The sequence below is a fragment of the Pagrus major genome, chromosome 1, assembly GCF_040436345.1.
Source record: "Pagrus major chromosome 1, Pma_NU_1.0".
In the NCBI taxonomy this organism is placed as follows: Eukaryota; Metazoa; Chordata; class Actinopteri; order Spariformes; family Sparidae; genus Pagrus; species Pagrus major.
In genome coordinates, this window is record NC_133215.1 from 22,325,833 (window position 1) to 22,345,343 (window position 19,511).

A 19,511-nucleotide genomic window follows, 5' to 3' on the forward strand; every position below is an offset into this window, starting at 1 on the left:
GACCTTTTTTAAGTTCTAATTAAAGATTAATTATGGGAATTACAGGATCCAGCATTTATTTTGGCTTGATCCATCTTAAGGTCGGGATATCTGGAGTTCTGCTGCATCAACTTTGACCATTCCCTTTTTATTAAATCGGTCTATTTAATCTGTCCAACTTTGCAGAAGTGTACTACTAAATTGCTAGGGTACCATTTTAATTTAATACTCAAAAGCAGCTGAAGCAACACTTGAAGTGTGAAATAAAAAGTTACATCATTTTAGACAAAAACATTAGATTGAACTAGGGGTGTCACGATATTGCGATTTTAATCCAGCAAAGACGTTTGGCCTCATGCATCTTTTGTTTCTGAGTCCATCTGGTTGCCTTTGCACCAGTAATCAAGTAGTTAATAGTTATTGTTGTTTTGGTACAAATTTTTGTACAGTCATGGTTCTTTTCACCTCCCTTCACTTGTATTTTGGGAGTAAATATTTGACAAAAAGACAAAACACATAGTAAACAAAGTTGAAGATTGATTTGATTGCAAGCATTTTTTTCAAATTTCTATAAGTATCGCAATATTATTATTATCATGAATTTGTTTGGCCACGATAATCCTGTGGTGAAAATCTAATGTCATGACAGCTTTAATTTGAACCTTGTAAGCAAATGAGTCACGATAACATACAGTATATCATATCACATAGCCTTCATATTGCCCAGCCCTAATCTGAACGATTTCACTCGCAAAAATTGGATTTTGTGTGTGTTTACAGACAGAAAACCAAAATGTCCAATTAACATTTTTATTGTATTTTTTTTTTAAGTACATTCAGGTTGATCAAATGTTGGTCTTTTTTTATATCCAAAAATTAAATTAAGTGAAAAAAATTAATACAATTGAGTACTTGGTGGTTAAATTACATAATATGGTATTCACTACAAAAAAAAATGTAAATGATTTTGGCTTTTCTTTGCTTCCATACCTTTGAGACAAACAGGGTCCGGCTGTTCATACACGGAAATATCTTTTAAGAGAATAACTATAAAGTTGTACTTTAATGAAAACAACTATAGATTACAATTATATAGACAATCAGCTGTTAACATTGGAAAACTGTTTAATCAATACAATCGTTGGAGTTAGCCTAATTTTCCCGCTAAAGCACAAACATACCAAGTGAATGAACCCAACAGAAACGTGCAGGGCGGCGTGCTGCGTGTCTGTGCGGGAGTTAATCACTAACTATGATATTTTGTTATTTAACTGCACTGTGTCGTGTAGTCTCCACACGCCGCCGGGTGTCGGAGGGGTTGGACCCGTCCCAGCTCGCCTCCTCTGTGGATAAGATAAGTCGTAACTCCGCCCCCCGCTCCTCTGGAGCTGCAGTCAAGGATGTTGGAGGAGAGAAAGAGGGAAGTAGTAGTGACACACGGGCGGACAGTAGCCTACAGTATCGTAGCATTTCGGACATTTTCCCTCTGCTAATGAATAATAACCCAGTTGTTTCTTCTCGGAGGTGAGTTGAATAAGACTTTTAAGACCTAGTTTATGTATTTGTGTTGTTAAAAGTAGCCGCTCACTTAAAGTGTGTGGGTCAAAGGCTAATATCGAGTTTTCAAAATGAAAACATCTTAAAATCTCAGTGTGTTAGTGCTCTGATGGAGGGAGGTACAGTGTTATGTGTGAGCCGAGCAAAGTTATATCTTTTTATAAAGGACAAGTAACACAGTTAATTACGAAGCTAGCTTACACGGCTCGTCTTCATGTAACGTCAGCCGAGCCCTGACAGCGTGCCGCGGCAAGCCCTTTGTTGCTCTCCCCGCCGGGACAAATACCATTATTCATCTCAAATTTCCCTCTGTTACCCCCTGAAGTTAATTATGGTCGCCATGTGCCGAGAAATTCATGTGTTGCTCATGTTACACCCCTCCCATTAGTTTGTTTAAAGACTGTAAGAGGGAGTGTTCACACACACGGTGTTTCTCTTGAATTTCACCAGGAGTGACCGTCACTGACGCTGCTGACCTTTACAGCCGAGTAACCACATTTCGTACAGGTTGTTTAATGTAAAGAAGAGAAACGTTTCAATTCTGGTGTAGATATTATAAAAATCATATCTTTTCTCTTCTTCCTTAGATTTACACAGTGGTGGCTAAATTAAGGACAGTCCAGCTAGTCAAAAACTGCTGCTTAAAGGTGCACTTTGTAACTTTTTAGTGACCATTTTGTTGATATAGTCTTATATTCTCTAACTGTAGGTCTTCAAAATGGGCAATGTGCTGTTTTTGTTCTCACAGTAACTCAAAACTCAAGCCTGTTTTGATCTGATGTTTACACATGTAAACATATGGCTTTAAAGTACCACCGGAGTTGCAACAATTAGTCGATTAATGGATTAGTTGTCAACTTCAAGGGACACCATGCAGTTTATGAGAAGAAAATTCAAACTCAGAATTTTTATATTTACATTATTAATTAGGTAATAATACGTTATTTTTTTCCATAACTGAATGAACAAGCTGTTCTAAAATAAGGTCCTGAGAACACTGTTTGAAGCTAAAAAAGGTGGCAGGGTCCGCCAAATATGTAAACAGTATAAAATTGTGTTGTCCTTTAATGTCAGTTTGTCAATTCAGTTTATTCAGCAAAGCGAAGAGAGCTTGTTTATGTAGTTTGTGTAGGCATAAAAAAAAAAAATCAGCCAGTGAAGATCTTTAGCTTCTGATATATATAAATTATGCCTTTTAAACTGTAAATATTTGATGGTTTCATTAGTCCTCTCTGACAGTAAACTGAATGTCTTTTGGTTGTGGACTAAGCAAGAATTTAGAGGACGTCATCTTTGGCTTTGTGAAACACTAATCGACATTTTTTTTAACATTTTTTGACCATTTTCTAATATTTTTTAGACCAAACAACTAATTGATTAATTGAGAAAATAATCAACATATTAGTCCTACATATAAATTTATGTTAGCCCTTCTGCTAATCCTTGTAACAAGAGCTCCGTCTGTTCGTTTATAGGCCAGTAAAAAAGACGCACTATGCATCTTTAAAAGTTACTGCTATACAAAATCTAGAAATAACTGTTATGTTCTCCATGCTTCCTGAGAGTTAACTTCCTCTCCACCTCCTAAAGAGTTAGTCTACATAATCCTCCACCAGTGTGTCTAATAGCAGTTTTAAGAGGGGTCTGATGAGGATAAAACCTCATTGGATGTTTCTGTGATCTGAGGCAGAAATATCTGTCCTTCACATAAAAATGGCAACACCTGTTTTAGAAAAATCATTAGATTAATGGACTTGTCAGTTAATTTCTAGACAGTACATGTAGGTCAGTGTTGCTCAGCACAGTTTATCTCTTGCTACCAGTTATTGCAGAGGTGATGAATGATGTGTTGTTTCGAAACAGTGGTGTAGTGTACAGAAAGTTCAAGAGTGAACAGTACAGTATAGTGAAGTTTTTTTCTCTGGAAAAATGAGCTTCTGACAGTTTTAACTGTCACTGACGTGTCTATACTTGCTCCGTCAACATATGATTAATATTGAAATTATGCACAAAGCACTGTAGGCCATCATAGAGGTGGGCGGTGTGGACAAAATGAACATTCATACATTAATCATCACAGCATTACTGCCTTGTTTTTTTCTGTTTTTCTTCACATCATAAAAACATAATGTCATGTTTTACCCATTGATTTTTTTCTCATTTAGGGGAAGACCTAAGGTGCTAGTCACACATTGGTGTTGAGCACAGCCATGTCTTTTCAGATTAACCGAATCATGGGAATTTACAGATCAGTTTCAACATTGCAGTTCCTTTTTAGGTAATTGCCATAAGAGAACAGTTACAACGTCATTGTTCATTTTTATGTTAAATCTTTAATAACACTTTAATACTTTGAATTCAATTGTTTACAATGAACTTCAGTACCTTCAGTAGTGCTGTTATACGTACACTGTAAGTGTAATGTTACACACACAATTGTAGTTTTACTAATCTTTTTTTTTTGGCAATGGCAATTTAACTAACAACACATCAGACTAAATATTAAGCTTGTCGTCATGTCACCTTAACTTCGGTTTCCTCTTACATCATTTCACAGCTTTATGACCTCATCCAACATGAAATTAACCCTCAGTGTGATGAGCATGAGGAAGCGGTGAACAATGGAGTGTTATTGCATGGTGTTTTCCATTGCAGCAACTCATGATACTACACAGCTGTGAAGGCAATCCAGAAAAAGAGATAGCACATTGTATAAGCATTGTGTGTATTCTGTACTTAATGCAACTATGCAACAGCTGCATCTGCATGACATTTGCACCACTGGCGCACCTGTCACTGAGTTAACAGACTGCGTTAAGGATAACTGTCGATGACACAGCGCAAATCAGAAAGTTTGCATTGTGTGACGCTTCCACTAAAATCAGTAAATCTCTATATTGATTTTAAATATGCCGCGTAAAATAGAACGGTACAGATATGGACGTCGATGTTCAAGTTTCCACAAAGGAGATTTTGTGTGTTGATAAACCTAAAGTAGATTTCCCCAGTAATTTACAAATGTGGCACGTTAATCTTCAGGGTCCTTATTATTTTTCCAGACAGCTCCCCTGAACCTGTGAGGTGGTTTAATAGATTGAATGTTGCCTATTTTGATAGAAGTTAGTGCCTTATTAATGGAGTGCATCTGCTTAGAGGTTTCAGTTTCTTCATTGTTATCTCCCTCTCAAAACTGTACCAGAGGTTTATCTAGTATGAATATGGCGTCTGAACATGGTACTTTTATTGGTCTTTTAGTTTGAAGTTTGAAAAGCCTTATGGCTTGTCCTCTTGCATTCAGTGTCTTCCAGTCGGTATCACAATCGGATCCTCTCATCACTTCCCTCTCATCGCTTTCCTTCCATGATCTTATCTGTTTTTCAGCAGTTACACTGTAACACGCCCAGAAAACATTGTGGCAGTTTCCTTTCATAATGACAACCCACTTCAGTAACAGGAGTAGCAAGGTGCTGGCCAGGCTGTTGGAAAATTTGTTCTCCTGCACTCCCACGCCAACCTTCATTCAAAGTGCATGAAACATTATCTCAAAATATTTGGACATAAACCCAAAAGAATCTCTGTTGATATTCTGGTTTTGGAGTTGGTTGTAGACCATTTACATGTACAAACAGCTAATTTTCCTCTGTGTTTCTTGCAACATCCAGAATGCTCCGTCTGGCACTGCAGTTAATTCGTGATCGTGAGTGAGAGAACACGACTGTGTCTTTCTCAGTTTTAACAGCCAGGCTGGCCCATTTGACAACAATTTATCTGACAAAGCCCTTAGAAGTTAGCTGTTTTGGGTTTTGAGTGACAAATTGCAACGTACACACATGTATGTAAACACTTGTTGCACCAATGACAGAGAGTAAAACAAGTCGGAGTAGCTATACCTTGTTTCATGTGTCCACACACCACATGAAAATTACTTATTTAGGTCACGACTTGAGGATTGTGAGGAACTCTTGGACTGCCATCCAGAGTGAGGAATTGCATAGCAGCTCAATGTTGTGCAGGTTCTGGCATGCAGACTCTTAGAAAATGGCGCAATGTTTCAAGTTGTTTCTGGAATAGTTAGGTTGAAGCCAACGTCCTTTTCAAACAAGATGCCTCAATAGTGAACTTGAATTACTGTCTTCTAATAGCTTAAAAATTGAATTATTGATTGTTTGAAGGACCAAAGTGCTTTTATCAGCCAAAGATGGGTAATGGGATATATAAATGTTCTGTTGAGTCTCATAACCAGGAGATATTGTGATTGGAAGTGAAGAATGAGGGGGCAGTTTCAGTTGTTGCTCTTACTGTTTAAGCACACACATACGCCACTGAAACTCACACACTCTCCTACGCCTGATCATGACTGTCTGCTCAGTCATGATCACTTTGTATCCTACACGCTTAGCAACAGTGCAGATAGACCAAACCAAACATGTTGCGCACCTTTTGAAAACGCTTGTGTGAACTTTATGAGAATGTCATTTCATTGCTGCCATCAAAGGTTTTGTTTATCCTTCAAAAGGTCTTGTTACAGCAGAGCACTCCTCTTTACTCTCATGGCTTTCTGCCAGCTGGCTGCTGGCCCATGTACTGTCGAGCTCTCTCACACTCAGTCCTTTCTGTTCTTCCATTTACAGCATGAGACTTGTCCAGCAGCTCAGTTTGTTGAGACAGATAGGCTTTATTAGCAAAACTTGGTTTGTTGGAGTATGTAAACGAGAAGGAAAATCATTTTTAGCCTTTACTTTTTTTTTTTTTTTGGATTGTTGTTTGCTTATATTAATATGTAAACAAACAGGGAAAGTTTCGGGCTTTTTGTGAAATGAGAGATTGCAATTTTGGGGGTCATAAAGCTAATAGCTCCTTTACTGCAGTCATGCAGTGCTCACAGAGAGAAATGGTTTTACATATATTGCTCGTAAAAAATAATTTGACCATTTTATGTTGTAGTATTTTGGGTTAAACCTCAAACAATATGGTCATTAATCAAACTGTATACCCGGAAAAACAATAGTGAATTGAGAAAGTCATGTGACTGTTGAACTGTTTACACTTTGAAAAAAGACAAATTGTATGAAAGCTAATGCATGATGCAGGGGTTTTTCTCAGTGGAATCATTGTAATTGGCCCGATAGCAGACAACTCACCCCAGTTCTTCTCCTAACTCTTCTTGTAGACCCGTCCTCAGTCTGAGGTGGCGTTCCAAAAAGAGAAACTAGTGGTGGCCCTAAAATGACTGCACTGTGGCAAAACAAAAACAAAAAAAAGGATCGAAACCACAAAATGAAAATTAGAATTATGAATATTCATTTTTTCTATTTTCTTTTTTGAAGGAATTTGCTGCTTTTTTTTGTTTGATATTGGAGATTTGCATGTGACATAGTTGCGCACACACTTACTGACTGTGAGAGACTGCGTGAAGAAGTGGACATTTTCTGAACATCATCACTGTCTCCCAAAATTATTATTCATCCCTCACTTTTTGTTGCACTGATGCTTAATAATTTTAACCACACTTGCTCTGTTAAGCCTCTGAGTAAAACTAAGTGTCAAGTTATTGCCATGTCCCTGCATTAATGTGCTCTTCTGGTGTTTTTAACATGTTTAAGAGAAAACGTCACTCATCTTATTTTGAGAGCTTTTGTGATATTTAGATAGTTTCGATAAACACAGTGTTAAACCTTCAGTTGAAAATGCTTTTTATGTCCTTATCAGGATCTACGAGGGGCTACGCACGTAAAACTTGGTGGATGTGAAGAAGGAGGGATGAGGCAGTTATCTGAAGGTCAGTTCCTCTTTTAGCCTCCATTAGTTTCAGAATCAGTCAAATAATAGTGCTGGTTACCACAGCTGTTTCCACTGTGGGCATGCACAATAAGATCATAGACTTGGTCATAATGATAACTTCAGAGTGACTTATTCAGTGTTCGATTCTACCAGTGTATAGGACACAATTATGTTGAGCTAAATGTTTGTGATTTCTGTAGTGTAGAAGAAGAAAGTGATAGTAAGCAAAGTCTCAAGTCTCTGCAACAAGAGGAAGGATGTTGTTGTGCAATGTTGCCTCCAGTATCACAAATTCACAGCAGTGTCAGAAGAACCACCATGTGACATGCTAAATGACCACCACCTGATTCAGGGCTATTGCTGTTATTATAATGTTTGATGATAAAAGTCCACAAGATTTGAAAGAAGATACGAAAGAAGTTGCAGTTACGGACTCCTGTCACAGACCTGTATTAGGTTCGCATTTACAGACTTATCAACCTCAAACCACTTTAACCAAAAACTTTAAGATGCTAAATAACAGCAATTTAAAATTAGAACTAAGAAGCAGCCAAAGATAATTGTGATCGTTTTATCTCTGCAGTCATGTGAGACTTTCCATGTGAGTATTTGTACATCACTCCATTTGAGGAGAAGAGTAGACACAGCTGCTGAATATGAGTTGCATCAATTGAAAGAAAATAATTTGCCAACTATTTTGATAAATTATTCCTTTGCTGCTTCTAGTTCTCATTTATGACCGTAAGTGAAGAGTCTTTGGATTTTGGACTGTTGGTTTGACAAAATATGCAATTTTAACACGTCACTTATGGCTCTTGGAAATTGTGAACATTTTTTCACATTTTTTTTGTCATTTTACAGACTAAATGATTAATCTATTAATCGTGAAGGAATGTAATCGTTAGTTGCATCCCTCCGCTGAATGCATTCAGATGACTTACCAACCAATACATTACAAGGCTGAAGGCTTGAGTGTGATACAGTTTGTTGAAATTAGATTAAATCCTTTCTCTTTGGGTCTGAGTATTGACTGTGAATACTTGTTACAGACACCATTGGCCAGTCCTCTGTATTCAGTCAGTAGCTTCTGTAAAAGAAATAATATGAAACCCCCCACTTCCACATGTCTTAACCCAAATGTCCCTTTATTATGGAAAAAACACATCTATGCCCTGAGCTCTTGTGCTCTCTGGTCAGTGGCAGGGCACGATGGTACCACTTCAATCATTGATATTGGTTACTTTTCATCCCTGAAGTAGATTTGAAGCCTCTACAAATGGAGAAGTAGAAAACAGACTGAACTTGGCACTCACAGCACTTTAGTGAGACTCACTCTTTTCTCTACACAGTTAGCAGCTACAACAAGCTTTTATTTCTGTGGAGGCGCACAGTGTAGTTTCTCCCTTGGCTCAGATGTGAGAAGAATGCCAAAAATATACAGCGAGTGAAAGAGTTTGGTTGCTTTCGAAGTAGGTGTAGTGAATGTCCCACTTTTTTTCTCTTTCTTTTTTTTTTATATGTCTTTATATTTTTGCATTAAAACAGAAAGTATGAGACTTGAGCTCTACCTAAAGCTCCCATGAATATTAATCCCCCAATAAAATCCAATACAAAATGATTATGAGGTTTTTACCGTAAGCATATATTTTATGCTTTCAAACAGTACAAACACACTTAAGCTCATTTTGATAAGCTTATGCAGCCTGGAAAAACATCCTTGTTTTGCATGTTTGTCAAGTGCTACCTATCATTTAACATAAGTCACAGTTAGTGTGCTTGACTTAAGTGGAGTTGGTCAACTGCTGGGTAGAGTGAGCGTGTCAAAAAATGAAACACGATCTCTTTCCCCACACCCCTACAAGCGAGTTACGTCTGGGGTTTGTAAGATAGGTACAATTTGTCCAGACTGCATTTGCGACCTGTTCTATGTAGCTGAAAGTGAATAAGAGCAATCCAGTCTGTCTCCAGGTTTACTGGAGTTAACACCTCCTTGAGCATCAAGCAAATGGGAATACACACAAACAAACACGTTGACATTCTCAGACCAGGCCTCTCTCTGAGAGGAGAAAGAACCATGGTGACAAACTCTCAGGGGAACACGTGATACCACCAAACACAACGGGGTGGAGGTGGCTAACACACATAACAGTACAGTCACACAGATTAGTGGTCAAGTGAGGAACTGTTGAGATGAACCACTGAATAATTAGACCCCAAACAGGCACAGATATGCAGGGACACTTGTTGGTACGTTCCATGTCATGTGATGACATTAGCTATGGATGATGTCATTGTGGACATAACCTTTTCCACTCATTGGGATCTGTGTACAGTAGTACACAGTAGTGTACAGTAGTGAGGGAAGTGACAGGTTCTAGCCTTAACATCTGAGGAACAGGAATCTGTTGTTGAATTGTCTTTCCCAGTCTTTCCTTTCTTTGTTTTTGTAGCTTTCTCTCATCTTAGGGTAGCCATTTGCTAGGCTACATTTTAGCTAGATGTGGTCTGAACATGAAAGAGTCTCCACGGATTGTTAACGATTAGAAAGAAATGATCCATGCTTGTTAAGTAAACATGCCCTTATGGTTCTGCTACTTATTGACATTTACCATTTAATGACACAACTGGGAAAATCATGGTCATGGATTCATGAAAAATAACTGAACTCATTCCTCAGATATTTTTCTTGTTGATTGTATAAACATTGTGTCAGAACAGGCCTGCTGCTTAACACCAGTAGAAAAGTCTCTTATTTTTTTGTTGTGGAGCCTTTTAATCATTTTTGTCTCATTTTTCAACACCGCTGTGGTTGTTGAGCAAATGAGAATATTAAATTAGCTCAACAAGAGCTAGCCTGCTGTAAGATGATCTTACCTAGACTGGTGCCATGCATGGGTTTCATCTTAATGCCTGTATCAGGGGTCTCAAACTCAATTTCCTGTTCTCTCCCAGGGGGACCCCTTGTTAACTTGGGAGAAAAAGAAAATGGTTTTGTTTTGTTTTGTTTTTTTCTTCCCCAACAATACATTTAATCAATTTACACATTAAAGCTGAGCGACTGAATGACAGCTTTCTCCTTGTAGATGAGACAGGATGCAGGAGCATTACCTGTTTTTGTTGAGAAGATGCACAATTTGGCATTTCTTGCTAAATGTGTTAATTACAGGCTGCAAGGCTCCAGACTAACTTTAACATTAGATGCACTGGTTTGCCTTTTTTTTAATTTAGGCGCAACAGCACATAATTTAGGTGTGCCATATAATAATACATTTTAGATTATTTTCTTAACACATTATGTAAACAGGAATAACAGTGCAAATACATGTTTTTCTTCAATAATTCACAGCACACACAGCAAGAAATTCGAATTACCTCAATTGTTTAAAAAAATAAACTGCTAAACTTCAGGCGCACTGGTGCGACTGATGAAAGTATTTACTTGCACTTGATAGATTTTTTGGGTGCATGTGCGATCAATACCCCCTGGAGCCCTACCTCATACGCTGTAGGTTTCTAGCTCTGTATGTCTCTGTTATCGTCCCTCTGGAGAATACGGTTTGTAGTCCATTCTCATTAGTTTTACTATGTGGATCCTAACAACTGCCTGGCCACATTGATAGACTTTGATCAGCAACGGTCCCTCTGCCACTCAAGCACTCTGTCCATTAGCCAAATTTCTAGCTATTTCATTATCTAAGTGGATGAGTTCCTCCCCCTAGCCATGATTCAACGAAACCACAGGCTACATTGCCAGTAGCCTCCTCTCCGTCTCAAGAGGACTGAATCAGGCTTTCTGCCCGAGCTTGAATTATTTATGGGACATAATTGAAAACATCGTTGGTACAATCAAATGTACACCCCTATTAGTTTAAAGGTATTATAGAAATGCTGTTTTTGAGGGGAAGGGGCACAGACAATATGTACAGCTCTGTCTAACTGTGCCGAAGCTCTGAAGTGGAAACTAGGCTATTGACTGAGCTGGTGTCAGATTTCCCTGCTGCTGCCATTCCTGCCGCAGACACCCAGGGTCCTGCATTGATTTTATAACCCACAACTCCAGGACAACTTTAAGGCTTTCAGGACCATAATGACATAATGGATGTGTTGGCCAAGGCTTGTGACATTAGAGGTTTATGTCTGCCATGCCTCTGATTTCTTTGGAAATATTCCGTGTAATGCTACGAGGCATTCTGAGCTCCAGGAATAGACTGGCTGCTTGTTCCGCTGTTGACTGTGATTGTTACAGACTAGACGACGTAGATAAGTAAGTTTGACAATGTTATTACATTAACTGAGCAGACAAGAGGCTGGTGATGATTTTTATTACATATACTTAACTTGCAAGACAGTGATTCATGTGTTATTTGTGTAGTCCAAAGTGAGCAGCATGTGCACAGATGTAACGTAGCTCAGTAAGTATGTGTGTGTATGTGTTTGTAAACACTGACTGTAAGACACAGTGATCTTGGTAGGAGCGATCAGACTAGTACTATGATGAGTATTTAAATAGTTGGGTGTAATATGTGTTTAATCTCATTCAGAGCATCTTATAATAAATGTTCAGCTACTATATCAACTTTATTATATACAATCAATAACAAGGCTGCTTTCAATTCTGTGGAAATAGATATGGATTATTAACCACATGGAGGATGCACAATGATTTGAGAGCACTATTGATCACTGTCATCTGATGTCATCGGGTGTCATTCCCAACAGCTTAACAGCTGGTGTATCAGTTGCTTTTTCATTAGTGGTCCAAGTTCGTACATTAGGTGCTGCAGAATCAATTCCAGATTTATTTAGTTGGCTAAGCAGTTTCCTAAAATTCCTTTTAAATTTGAAATCCAATTTATTTATTTTAAAGTCTATGGTTGGGCTCAGCAGTACAGTGACTATGATACTATTTATCATGAGAGGATAGAATTTTGTCAGCTGGTAGAAAGATTTTACAGCATGGTTGACACCAAGGTAGCTATATCTTTGTAATCTCCCTATGGGCATATCTGCAAACACATGAGCAGGACTGCTTTGAGCACTAAAAATATATAATTTTTGCATCAATGCGATGGAATATGTTGATTTGTAAAAATATTTGATGGACTGTATTAGCCAAAGGAATACATATCCATCTGTTTTTTTGTTCTTTTATTTATATTTTACACATATTCAACACTCTGGAAGCCACGATTCCTTCCTTTTTCTCCCACCTCTTCTTTCATTACATTAAATTAAATCAATGGCCTCGGCACTGTGTAGCAAGACAAGTTAACTATCCTTAATATAACAACGTTCTTATCTTATAAAAGAGCCGTTTAAGGATTACTTAAGAAATTGCCTATAAAGGAAATCAAAAAGAGAGGGAAGCTGGCAATGATTTTTTTAAGCAGATTCAACTGGAGGAGAGCCAGGTACTGCTAAAGAGACTGTTTGTTTGGATAGACTGTAATTGCTTCCTTTTTGAGTTACTGTTTGGGCTGTACAGGAAAGGGGTGGCTCCTCTGCACTGCACACATGTGCCTAAAAAAAAACTTGATACACAGACATTAAGATTTTTAAAGCTAAACATGTTGTGCTTTTTTAGCTCTTATTTCTTGTGGGATGAAAATGAGCTTCAGGCCTAAATATTTTTCACCCTGCCAAACGATCTAGATCACATGGAGACATAGTATTACAATATCAACATGCATTCACTAGTTAAGAACGGCTACATGTTTTAGCTGCTCTAATGAGCTCCTATTACATTTAGATTACATGTAATCTCATGACAGAATACTGATTTTGTACTTTATTTTGTCACAACTGCATATCCTCCACTAATTTGATTTTGATCTTGCAGTTTATTTTGGGTATGAGCCCAGTCACACCACAGTGCTCGAGAGTTACGTCCAGTTTCAGACATATTCCACAACTTAGTTTAGTGGCAGAAGAGAACATCTATGATGCTGATGGAGCGCATGTGGTGTTGTGATTATTGTTGAAAATGCTTAAAAGTAGTTTGAATTTGAAAGGACATGCTTTATAATCTGTTTACACGAATTTGGTTAAAATCTTTCCCTCATCTCTCACAGCTTTACTGTACTTAAGTATGATTATTGTATAGACCGATCTTGATGAAGGTTGTCAGTCATCCAGGTCATGGTAATTCTAAGTGCTATATTGTAGGCAACTGGACTTATTTGAGTTTCTTGAATAAGTCCATTGTCTACAATATAGCACTTAGAGTAGACCAATCTTATGTGACATAAATGTTTCAATGATTATTTTGAATGACATCCATTATTATTTTGTCATCTGCAGCATTCTGACAGGATGGCTTCACAGGACGGGGAGGAGCCTCCCCCAAACGGAGGTCAATCAGATAGTCGTCTAAAGAGCAAGAAGCCGCCCAGCCTTGTAATAGCCATCCCTCCACCTGAGGACCTTGCAAAACAGGTAGGCTCATCATTAAGGACGTGACCCTGTCTTTCACTGTTGTCCTCCTGGGGCGGGCTGTCAACTAGAAGATGTGTTATCACGATGACTCATCACTTCCTGTCATAATGCTGGTGTTAAGCACTTTCCCATGCATGGTGAATTGATCACAAGTTTTTAAAAGTGCCCCGAGCCTGCCATCTCTATTATGCTATAAATTCACAACAAGAACAGTGTATCATTTACATTGATTTTACTGAAGAGCAGTGAAAGATCTTAATGCTGATGATGAATACAGTGAAGTTCATTGTTTTTCTCTTGCAAGAACTGTCTTTACATCAGTCGTACCACCTCTGTTTAAGTGGCTATGATTTAATGGTTAGTGAAGTGCTGTTGTTCACCGAGAAGATCTAAAACTTTTTAGTATTTATTTGTAACATTTCAAAGTTGAGTGGCACCAAAACAGTGAAATCCAGACATGCACATACAGAGAAGTGTTTTGATAATCAGAGTATTTACTGCATATCAAACTAAGTCATTTATTTGCTTGTAAAGGGTATTTGTTAGATTTTTCACATCCTATCAAACAATAAATGCCGTCATTGTGAAATAGTCTATAGGATAATTACTGATGAAAATAATCATAAGTTTGATTAAGTCGGTATGTAAGTCAGATATTTCCTGACTTACAGCAAATAATGCAAGCCTTTTAGTCACATGGGTTGATGGCCTCTTTGGAAGAAAATGCCAGGGCTATTAATCATTTGACTTGGGGGGAAAAAGACTTGCGTTATTTTTAGAAGTTTAGAAGGGATTAAAACATGTTAATGGGGCTGCCATGCTCTCCCTCTGTTCCCCTGAATTTGCCATTTGCCTGGACAGGAAGGCATTTCGGACAGCTGTCTTTCAGTTTTGGGCACAAGGCCATTACATTTTCCCCGTGGGCCTCATGCTTAGAGCACAAACGATGGCATTTCAGCTACACAAGTAGTAGTTAGTCAGAGTTTAATTGGGCATGCTGCAGTTAAACTGTTCCTGACTAGTGTAATACACACGCAAATATGGTGCAAACGCACATATGTACATTAGCTTTGTTGTTAGAAAAGGAAAAAGAGGAAGCAGAAATAAGCCACATACCTAGGCTGCTAGCTGTGATATTTCCATTACGAAGACACATTTAAATAATACAACATTTGGAAGTGCTTCTCAACGTCATGTACAGTAGTAATACGGAAATAACTACATGTATATTTGAAAACCTGAGTTCTTGTCAATATACAATCAGTTTAGATTTTTATTATTATCTGCAAAACTTAATTTAACAAAGATTAAAGTTAGGACATTTTCAAGGTTTTATTTTATGTGTACTGTTATTGTCATTGATTACACTTAGAGTCAGCGCTGCTATGTGTAGTTGTGTTATATGAATGTAATGCCTACATAATGTAATATCCTTAACATTTTTGCATTGATTTCTGCGTATGCCCAAGAGCAATTATCATGTAAACAGTCATTAACTGTAGTATGTTTTATAAATCAAACTTTTAATAGCACTTACTATTGGATTACTCTTTAATACAAACTATGGTGAGTAAGTACTTCCATGAGATAAGACTAGTTATCTACACATCTCCATTCACTTAACTTAGGCTCTTTTCTATGTAGCCCCTGGTGCAGGAGCTGAGGTCTATCTCCACAAGCTGAGCCACAACCTGAACATAAGGCTCACTTACAGCTCACTTCGAGCCCCATTAACTCGGAGAATGACAAGACCATTAGCCTTACCAACTGTAGAGTCACTTCAGGTTAAGATAATGGACTCTCAGAGGACTCCCTGCACCCCACATAATAGAAGAACACTATAAACAGCATACACAAGTAGGTGTTTAAGAGACCAGGGAAAAGGAGTGGCCCTTTTAGCAATACCTGACCACACAAAGTATTGACTGAACACAGATAAGTCCACATTAAATGTGCCTTAATCCAACTATCTCAATACTGGGATTTAGTTGCAGTCATTACAATAATTACCTCATTACTTCTTATAATGCAATTTAGTACTAATTTCATCCAAGGTGTTCTCTATATTCCTGAAGGTCCTGCAATAATTAATTGTGTTTTATTATGCCAATTGGACATCAAAGTACTGTAGACCTTTATAATTATTCAGGTCTGAATGTGTTCTTACAATAGTCTTCTCTGGATTTTCCTTGCTGCTGCTGCCGCTTTATTTAAGTTATTGTAATATTTCTACAACTGCAATTATATCTCAATTTTCCAGTCAGTGTAGGTGGCATTTAATTTATTGAACTGTAATAACAATTAATGTACCTTAACATTATCTCTCTTTTTCTCTGGTCAGCCACTGCGCTCATCTCTGAAAAACAGCATGAGTGGTCAAGCCACCGGTTCAGTATCAGATAGCATGAGTGGACCTGGAGATGGACGCTTCTTAGCCAGAGACAGGAGGGCAAAGTTTGGCAGACAGACGTCCCTTTCACAAAGCATCCGCAGGTAAGACTGAGAGTTTGTTGTTTTTATTTTCTTATTTTTTATGCTGCTCAACATTCAGGTTGCTGGTCACAGTCAAGACTGAAGATTTTTTAAATGAGACCTTTCATGGATACTTAAATAGTCAGCATGGTCATGCGAGACTGGATCTGCCCCTCTCTCTCTCAATCTCTAAAGCTTTAACTAAATTAAGATCAAGATTAAGATTAAGATTAAGATTGTCTTTATTTATCCCACAATGGGGAAATTCACATGTTGCAACAGCCCGAGGTGCAACAGTACAAGTAAGAATTAGAAAAATATGCATAGAAATATTAAATAGAAAATAAATAGAAAAACACAAGATATTCACAAAAAACAATAAGATACACATCCTTTTGTATGAATTGCCCATAAGTGTGACTGTACACAGCGGTAACAGCAGTCACCTGTCAGACCCTCTCTAATAGGGGTGTAACAATTAACCGATATGAATCAGAAATCGGGTTTAAAGTTCAAGATATGACTACACCAAAATGTACTATGAACCGTTCAATGGCCTGATTTTTAAGTTATAAATCGGTTGAGTGAATTTGCTAGGCTGCTACTTCCTCACAGCGTCTTCAAAGTCTCATAAAAGTTCAAAGGTCAGCACGAGACTCTCACAAGATGCGCCACAGTAATGTTAGGGTAGTGTTGCTTGCAAGATAGAAACAAAAGCAACATGTCTGACAATGCTGGTAAGATTAACAATACAACATCAAATCTAAAATCAAAAGTTTGAAAGAGGTTTGGAGGTTGTGAGGTTGTAATGTTGGACAAGAAGCAGGCCGTTTGTAAGCTCTGTAGAACAGCGTTTAATCACAGTGTTAGCATGTATCTTAGCATTCACCTGGTGAGACGGCATGGTGAAACCTGTGCAGACGATGAGGATGCTAGTGAAGCTAGCACTAGCAAGAACACGTGAGACAAAGACAGAGATTAAACACAACTCAGCATGGTAATCGCAGCATCTATAGCCTGTTTTATTGCTAAGGGCTTATGACCTGTCTGCTTTTGAACATGTTGCTATCATTAGCTGTATCCTGAGACTGCTGGTAGTACTGCACACTGTGAACTGTCATTGTCTACTGAAATTATGTACTGAACTGAACCATACTGCACACTATTTACTGTCTACTGACAGCTGCTGCACAGTGCACACTGTTAAGTGAATCCAACTTTTGAGTTTGTTTTCAGTAGTAAACATTTGTCTGATTGCTAATCATAGGTATGATTTTATACACTGATTATTACACTGATTATTACTAGGAAGCAGAGGATTCAAACAGTCAGGGACATCCAGTTCAGAGAGGTCCAGTGCAGACAGATCCATCTTAGAGAGACCCTGCTAAAGGAGATCCAGACAACAGGATAGTTTTTAATCAGATCCAGGATGAGACAACCGATGTGTTTGTTATATCCTCCGGATAGATAGATATAGACAGATTACGATAAAGATATGCATACTAGTAAGAAAAATACATAGGATTCCCTAGGCTTTTTCGAAGCAATGCCACTTTTATAGAATTGGCTTATTCTAATTTATATTAGAAGATGAATGTCTACATGAAACAAAGAATTGTATCGGACTGTATCGTATCGTACTGAAACCGAATCGAATTGTACCAAATCGTTCCATAATAAAAATGTTGTCCTTGCATCGTATTGTAGCCCATGTATCTAGATACGTATTGGATCATCCTATAAGGCACGCCCCTACCTCTAGGGGCCTGTCTGACCCTGATGTCTGTCGGTTGGATTCAGTGGGATAGTTGAAAAACTTACTTGAAAACAGCTCAATGATTTTGTGCAATAGATTCAGTTACATTGTTCAGATGCTAGTAGAAGAACCACTGCACACATTGTTTAAATGCATGTCCTATCCCCATGTTACATTAATATAATCTGCCCTTGCAGTTTGAGTCTGTGTCATGTGATACTGAGGCCACCCTCTTCTTCTACTACGTTTAGGAATACAGCCCAGTGGTTTGGAGTGGGGGAAGACTGCGAGACCAAGCAGCAGGTATGGCACAGGAAGAGCCTGCGCCACTGCAGCCAGCGCTATGGCAAGCTCAAGGCCCAATATAGAGAGCCTGAGACGGCCACCAGCATCGACCAGGGCCTGGACTCACCAGCCACAAGCAAGCTGCCCAAGGTATTCTACTTTCATAGAGACACGTGATCACTGTGTGCCTGAACCTACACACAAGTCACTAATTCATGCAATTCATGAAACATCTTAATATCCTGATCATGTTGCATGAATAGACTAAATATCCCGCCATGGAAATAAGTTCCACAGACAGCAAGAAGAAATAGGATGAGACACAGCAGACTGACCACTGAGTATTCCTATTTCCACTCAGTTTCACAACCAACCAATAAGTAATAATACTGGTAACTGTTTTTCCACCTGTGTCACACTTGAAGACTTCTCTGGAAGGAGCAAAAAGAAAGAATAAGATGGAGGATGTGAGGAGAAAGGGAAAAATGTGTCTGGCATTAATAAAGTAGAGTGCTGTGGTGACAGACACCAACCATCTGTGACCCAGCTGAATCATGTCGCTCTTCTCAGTGTGTGTCTGACTGCTCTACTCATATACTCATCATCATGCATCTTGTTTGTGTTTTGTTCTCTATCTTGCGTGTACCCTCACCTACTTTTTTGGCTGAACCACAGCAATGTTAGGACTATCTGTGTCACAGTTTAACTAATCTTTGTTTTTGGTAGATTGTGGATCCCCTGGCACGGGGCCGAGCCTTCCGTTGCCCAGACGAGATGGACAGTCGCTCCCCGAGGACGCCACATATACCCCAGGGCGGTCCCATCACACCGGGTGTTACCTCACTCAGCTCCTTCACCAGCCAGCGCTCTGGGTACAGCCGCTTCCCAAAGCGTAAGCGGGAGTCTGTCGCCCGCATGAGCATCCGAGCTGCATCCAACCTTATGAGGGTGGGTGGGTGGGTTACCACAAAACCTCTTAGTGTGTTATGATGTATTCCAGAGTTTTGCCTGTTGTTTGCATTAGGTAGTTTTTTTCAGTTGTTTTTTTTAATTGTGTTAATTAATTATATCCGGTTAAGCCAGATCTCTGAAATCTAATCGAATATTATGGTGTAAGATAAGAATCAGTTTCAGGAAACATGTATACAGCAAATGTGAAGTAACTTCACATTCCTCAATATAAAATCAAGACTCCATGGAGCTCTGTTATATGCTTTTGTTGACTTAATAAGCAGGATTATGA

At 38.5% G+C, this 19,511-nt stretch overlaps 1 protein-coding gene across 2 annotated transcripts in view; it reads left to right on the forward strand.

Moving 5' to 3' along the window:
* Window positions 1-1,389: 1,389 nt before the first annotated feature.
* The window catches only part of LOC140999262 (inactive rhomboid protein 2-like), a 32,935-nt gene continuing 14,813 nt past the window's right edge, over window positions 1,390-19,511 (forward strand). Inside the window, exons 1-6 of one of the 2 annotated variants that reach the window (XM_073469587.1) lie at window positions 1,390-1,503; window positions 7,246-7,315; window positions 13,618-13,752; window positions 16,094-16,245; window positions 18,235-18,418; window positions 18,995-19,216. In XM_073469587.1, the coding sequence (XP_073325688.1) occupies window positions 13,630-13,752; window positions 16,094-16,245; window positions 18,235-18,418; window positions 18,995-19,216 (681 nt within the window). In that variant the 5' untranslated portion in view covers window positions 1,390-1,503; window positions 7,246-7,315; window positions 13,618-13,629. The remainder of the gene's footprint in view (window positions 1,504-7,245; window positions 7,316-13,617; window positions 13,753-16,093; window positions 16,246-18,234; window positions 18,419-18,994; window positions 19,217-19,511) is intronic. The other variant, XM_073469594.1, reaches the window with a different exon arrangement.